At 45.8% G+C, this 6,639-nt stretch overlaps 1 protein-coding gene across 4 annotated transcripts in view; it reads right to left on the reverse strand.

Annotated features, from left to right (window-relative positions):
• Positions 1 to 2,403: 2,403 nt before the first annotated feature.
• Positions 2,404 to 6,639, reverse strand: part of ZNF251 (zinc finger protein 251) — a 37,615-nt gene continuing 33,379 nt past the window's right edge. For all 4 annotated transcript variants that reach the window (XM_023188288.1, XM_023188289.1, XM_023188291.2 and 1 more), the window contains one exon: positions 2,404 to 4,872. In XM_023188288.1, the coding sequence (XP_023044056.1) occupies positions 3,134 to 4,872 (1,739 nt within the window). In that variant the 3' untranslated portion in view covers positions 2,404 to 3,133. The remainder of the gene's footprint in view (positions 4,873 to 6,639) is intronic.

The following is a 6,639-nucleotide window of genomic DNA, read 5'->3' on the forward strand; positions in this document are numbered from 1 at the left end:
TTTCCAGGTGGGAAGCTCTGACTTTCATTTCAGTCTTCATTTTTAGCCCCTGAGGTGTTCCCTCACTCTTAGTGCTTAACCATGAATTTTCCTTCTAACATCCTCAGTCCCAGGGTCCACAGCAAGTACGTGTCAAAACAGCTGTTAGAGCCACACAGGAGCCCTCCCATGCCCCGGTGCTTCCTTACATTCTACATAAATGTGAGACCTGTGGGCCTCTTAAGGGAGGCATCATTGTGGGAGCCTTCCAGTAGATTAGAAGGGGAAAACAGTTTTAATGTAGCCAGTGTGCTCATGAACAGAGCATAAGCAGAACACAAGGTTCACATTTACACAAAGCACATTCTTGGCACTATTTCCTTTCTCTCCTGCTGTCACCTCTCTTCTTTCCTTCCCAAGTACATCCTAAGCACCTGTTCTGTATCACGTGCTGGAGATACAAAGGCGCGTAAGACGACGTCTCTGACAGCAGAGAGCTCTCCGTGGAATGCAGGGTAACCAGGTAGAAAGGAAAATGTGAGTTGAAATGGTGGGGATATGAATGTTGTGCTATGGGAGACAAGAGTAAAGAGAGTAATTTTTTTACAAGTGGGGGAGTTGTTCCCCCCCCCCATTTCAGAGTTGGAGAAAAAGAGACCCAAGAAGATTCAGTGTTTTCCCTGAGGTCAGAGTGAATCCATTGCAGAGGGAGACAGGACCCTCCAGGCGAGCCTGTGCTATCCACTCCCTCTTTTGTGTGGACCATTCCACATGGACCACACTAAGGCTGGCAATTCCCACACTTGGAAGAGGTTCTGTGATAAGAATTTTAATAATAAAGTGGGGGAGACAGAACCTGAGCAGGGGGAATAAGTGCAGCAAATCACAGAATGGATGTTAAACCAAATGCAGTAGTGACCCCAAATTCCCTAAGAAAACAGTAGGGCCAGGCACAGTGGCTCACGCCTGTAAGGCCTGCACTTTGGCAGGCCAAGGTGGGTGGATCACTTGACCCCAAGAGTTGAAGACCAGCGTGGGCAACACGGTGCGACACCATCTTTACAAAAAATTAAAATTATCTGGGTAGGGTGGTGTGTGCCTGTAGTCCTAGCTACTTGGGAGCTGAGGTCGGAGGATCCCTTGAGCCCAGGAAGTCAAGGCTGCAGTGACCTGTGATCGCTTCACTGCACTGCAACCTGGGTGATAGAATGAGTATCCTGTAGTCCCAGCTACTCGGGAGGCTGAGGCAGGAGAATCGTTTGAACCTGGAGGTGGAGGTTGCAGTGAGTCGAGATCACACCACTGCACTCCAGCCTGGGCAACAGTGCAAGACTTTGTGTCAAAAAAAAGAAGAAAAAAAAATTGATTATCAGAATTTCAGAGGTGATCACACTGAGAAACTAACTACTACAGTGTTATTCAAACTTCCCAATGAAACTCTTTAAATAGATGCTTACTGATCCAACCATGGTCAATAGGAGAATGCAAATTAAAACCATGGATGCCACTACATCTCCACTAAAATAGCTAGAATATTAAAAAATGAACAATACTGCTGGGTGCATTGGCTCACGCCTGTAATCCCAGCGCTTTGGGAGGCTGAGGTGGGCAGATCACCTGAGGTCGGGAGTTCAAGACCAGCCTGACCAACATAGAGAAACCCCACCTCTACTAAAAATACAAAATTAGCCAGGCGTGGTGGCGCATGCCTGTAATCCCAGGTACTCGGGAGGCTGAGGCAGGAGAATCGCTTGAATTGAACCCAGGAGGTGGAGGTTGTGGTGAGCCAAGATCATGCCATTGCACTCCAGCCTGGGCAACAAGAGCAAAACTCCGTCTTAAAAAAAAAAAAAGTACAATACCAAGATCTGGTGAGGATTCAAAGCAACTAAACTCACATCATCAGTGGGATGCACAACTGACTTTGTAAAACAGTTCGGCAGTTTCTTAAAATGTAAAACATAAGCTTACCATGTGACCCAGCAATCCCAGTCCTGTTTACCCAAGATAACTGAAAAGTTAGATTCACAAAACAGCCTGTAGTTGATACACAGTTATGGCAGCTTTAATCATAGTTGCCCATACCAGAAATGCCCAAATACCCTTCCATGGGGGAACGGATAAACAAATGGCTCCGTCCATACAATGGAATGCTACTCGGTGTAAAAAAGCACTCTACACAGGCAATGTGGATGACTCCAATGCATCATGTTCAGTGAAGCCACATGCAAACAGCTGCACACTGTAATCCTGGAAATGGTGAGGCGATGGACAGAAAACAAACCAGTGGTTTCCACAGACTGGGGTTGAGGAGGGGTTGACCACAAGAGTGCACAAAGGAATTCTGAGTGGTGGTGAAGATGTTCAATATCTGGAATGTGGTGGTGGCACAATTGTTTGCTTTTGTCAAAGCCCACAGAACTATACACTAAAAAAATTTTATTGTTTATAAATTATGCTTCAATAAGCCTGCCTTTAAAAATTGTTTTATCAGTAATTACAATTTTCAAAAGTGGAGATACTTGGTAGGCCCCTGCTTTCTTGGCCCCTAAGGTCCCTCTCTCTGCTAAACTGTAGAGTTCCTTAGAACCAAAACCAAACTAACTTCCATTTTAATGAAAATGAAATGCAAAAACTGGGGCTCCAAGCAAGGAGGAAACGTCTACCTGCAGTTCCTCTGCGGGTTGGTGGGAGAGGTGGTGGAAGGAATAAGGCTAAGCCCCACCAGCAGGCCCAAGTTCTCTGCCTGGAGACAGATGTATGGGACTGAAAGTGGATGTTCTCAGCCACAAGCATGGGCCTGGATAGGAAACAAAGGATAAGACAGGAAGGATGTCACGTAGGGTAGACCCAGAGCACCAGCTGGGCTCATTTTTCACACACTCCATCCATTCATCATGAGTATCCGGACACAGCACCACACGGTTCAACTCCTGAGCACGGCAGTAGCCTTTACACAGACAGCCTGATTTCCCAGAATGAATTCTCTTGTGTTTACTCCCAGATTTAATGACTTTAAATGACTTTTAGTAGTCATCTGAACTATTTATTTCACTTTGCCAGGAATATTTAGACCTTATTTATCTTTCATTGTGCCATCTTATCTTCTAATGTAAAGTGAACAGTTGCTAAATTGTCTTCTGCATTTATCACTTTAAAAATGTCTTCCTTGGAGAATCTTTTTGATTTGAATAAAGTATCTTTTAGATCCATCATTTAAAGCAGGTTTCTCTCCAACATGAGTCTGCTGAGGTGGTGTGAGCTGTGAACTCTGGCTGACGGCTTTCCCACACACACTGCAATGACAGGCTTTCCCACCAGTGTGAGTTACCTGATGTCGAATAAGGGCTGAATTTCCACTGAAGGTGTTTCCACATTCTTGACATTTATAGGGCTTTTCCCCAGCATGCATTTTCTGATCTTCCGTGGGTTGTGAGGTGGGACTGAAAGCTTTACCATATTCATTACATCCAAAGGATTTCTCACCAGTGTGAACTGTCCAGCGCAGAATGAGATTTGCACCATGGCTAAAGGTTCTGCTGTGCTTCTCTCCAGTGGGAATCTGTCCATCTGGTGTAAGGCTAGAGCCATGAACAAAGGCTGGACCACGTTTTCTGCACTTGCGAGTCTCTCCACTGTGAATTTTCTGATGCTGAATGAGGGTTGACCTCCGGCTGAAGGCCTTCCCACAGTCACCACATTCATAGGGCTTCTCTCCAGTGTGAACTCGCTGATGTAGGGTGAGTTGGGAGCTCTGGCTGAAAGCTTTCCCACATTCAACACATTGGTAGGGCTTCTCCCCAGTGTGAACTCTTCGATGCTGAACAAGAGTGGAACTCCGACGAAAGGCTTTGCCGCACTCATTACAAACATAGGGTTTTTCTCCTGTGTGAATCCTTACATGTTCAGTAAGATGAGAGTTAAAACCAAAGGCTCTACCACATTCATTACATACATAGGGTTTCTCTCCAGTATGAACCCGATGGTGGAGAAAAAGGCTTGAGCTCTGACTGAAGGCCTTCCCACACTGATTGCATTTATGGGGCTTCTCTCCAGTGTGAATTCTCTCGTGCTGAATAAGGCTGGAACTTCGACTGAAGGCCTTTCCACAGTGCCTGCATTCATGCGGCTTCTCTCCAGTGTGAATTCTCTGATGCTGAGTTAACTGGGGGCTCTGGCTAAAGCCTCTTCCACATTCATTACACTTGTAGGGTTTCTCTCCTGTGTGAATTATCCGATGTTGAATAAGAGTTGAGCTTCGACTGAAAGCCTTCCCACACTCACCACAGCCAAAGGGTTTTTCTCCAGTGTGAATTCTCCGATGAAGACGGAGGTGAGAATTGAGTCCAAAAGTTTTCCCACATTCATCACATTTAAATGGTTTATTTCCAGTGTGAATGTGATGGTGCAGAACAAGATTTGAGCTGTGAGTAAAGGCTCGCCCACACCGGCCACATTGGTATGGCTTCTCCCCAGTGTGACTTCTCTGATGTCTACTTAGGTCTGAATTATATTTGAAGGTTTTGCTGCATATATCACATTTAAAGACCCTCTCTCCTGTTTTATTTCTTTGAAGTCTAACAACATTTTGGTTCAGATTCAAGTTTCTATCAAATGCATTACACTCTTGGGGTCTTTCTCCCAGAGATCTTTCCCTACCCATGGTAGCTTCTGTTAAAACTCTCTTGTGAATATTGGGTTTGTTCAAACTCTGCCCGGCAGAATTTCCCAGGTGCTCTTCGAGTTTACCCTCACGGCCCCATGCTTCCCGAAACTCAGCTGCCTGTGCATTATCCCTTAAGAGACTTCTTGATACAAATTCTGGGGTTTTTACTTCTTCGGAAAATTTTTTGTTTAAAATAGATAGTTCCTTCTTGGTCCCAACCTCGGAATCTGTTAAAGAAAAATATGAAGGAGTTACTGGAGAAAACCTTCCATCAGGGATAATGTCCACGATGTGGTAGATGCTCCTACAAACCATCATGCAGAAGGCAGTGCTCTCACAGGAAAACGTGAAAGGCAGAATTCAAAAGTAAAGGTGGGATGGCCAATCAACAGGATAAAAATATTCAAGTTCATTAGTTATCAAAGTAGTCAAATCAAAACAAATTATGATTTTTCACCTATCAAATTGGCAGATTACTCAACAAATATTTAGAAGGCCAGGCATATTCTAGGTAAGGAATATACAGGAAGATAAATATAGTCTCTGATCTCATGATGTTTATGTTCTACTCAAGTAGATAGCAAGTAAGTTCTTAAAAATAATGATACACCATGTGACAGAAATTGTGTAAATATGTTATTGCCCTAACCTAGTCTACATGGTCAGAGAAAATGCCAGGAGTGAGGTTCAAGCTGAAACCTGACAAAGGAAATAAGTTAGCAGTGGCAGACAGGAAGGCCTGGGCCTGGTTGTGATGCACAAAAATATCAATCAAGTTCCTGATTTAAAGAATGTGGGCCAGGGCCGGGCGCGGTGTCTCACGCCTGTAATCCTAGCACTTTGGGAGGCTGAGGCTGGTGGATCACGAGGTTAGGAGATCGAGACCATCCTGGCTAACACAGTGAAACCCTGTCTCTACTAAAAATACAAAAAAATTAGCTGGGTGTGGTAGCAGTGGCCTGTAATCCCAGCTGCTTGGGAGGCTGAGGCAGGAGAATGGTGTGAACCTGGGAGGCGGAGCTTGCAGTGAGCTGAGATCACACCACTGCACTCCAGCCTGGGGGACAGAGTGAGACTCCGTCCCCCCCGCCAAAAAAAAATATCTGGCTGGATGTGGTGGCTCACACCTGTAATCCCAGTTGGGGAGCCAAGGCAGGAGGACTGCTTGAGGCCAGGAGTTCAAGATCAGCCTGGGCAACATAAGGAGACCCCATCTCTACAAAAGTAAATTTGTTTTTTTAAATTAGCTGGGTGCAGTGATGCACGTCTGTGGTCCCAGCTACTCAGAAGACTGAGGTGTAAGGATTGCTTGAGCCTGGGAGGTCACAGCTGTGGTGAGCCATATGAGACCCTGTCTAAAGAAAAAAAAATTAAAGAATTTCACTGCTGAGTGCACTGGCTCACACCTGTAATTCCAGCACTTTGGGAGCCTGAGGCCAGGAGTTCGAGACTGCAGTGAGCTAGGGTCACGCCACTGCTCTCCAGCCTGGGTGGCAGAGTGAAACTCTTGTCTCTCTTTTTTTTAATCCCACCATGGCTAGAGCAAGAAGTATGAGGGGAGAGTGGGGCAAGATGGGCAGGGTAAAGACATAGGAAGCACTGCAAAGAGGTTGAGAAATTTGGACTTTATGATAAAGACTTGAAAAAAAATAATGCGAAGCACTGGTAAGAATTAAAGCAACAGGCCGGGCGCGGTGGCTCAAGCCTGTAATCCCAGCACTTTGGGAGGCCGAGGTGGGTGGATCACGAGGTCAGGAGATCGAGACCATCCTGGCTAACACGGTGAAACCCCCGTCTCTACTAAAAAATACAAAAAACTAGCCGGGCGAGGTGGCGGGCGCCTGTAGTCCCAGCTACTCGGGAGGCTGAGGTAGGAGAATGGCGTGAACCCGGGAGGCAGAGCTTGCAGTGAGCTGAGATCCGGCCACTGCACTCCAGCCCGGGCCACAGAGTGAGACTCCGTCTCAAAAAAAAAAAAAAAAAAAAAAAAAAAA

The sequence above is a fragment of the Piliocolobus tephrosceles genome, chromosome 7 (genome assembly GCF_002776525.5).
Source record: "Piliocolobus tephrosceles isolate RC106 chromosome 7, ASM277652v3, whole genome shotgun sequence".
Taxonomy (NCBI): Eukaryota; Metazoa; Chordata; class Mammalia; order Primates; family Cercopithecidae; genus Piliocolobus; species Piliocolobus tephrosceles.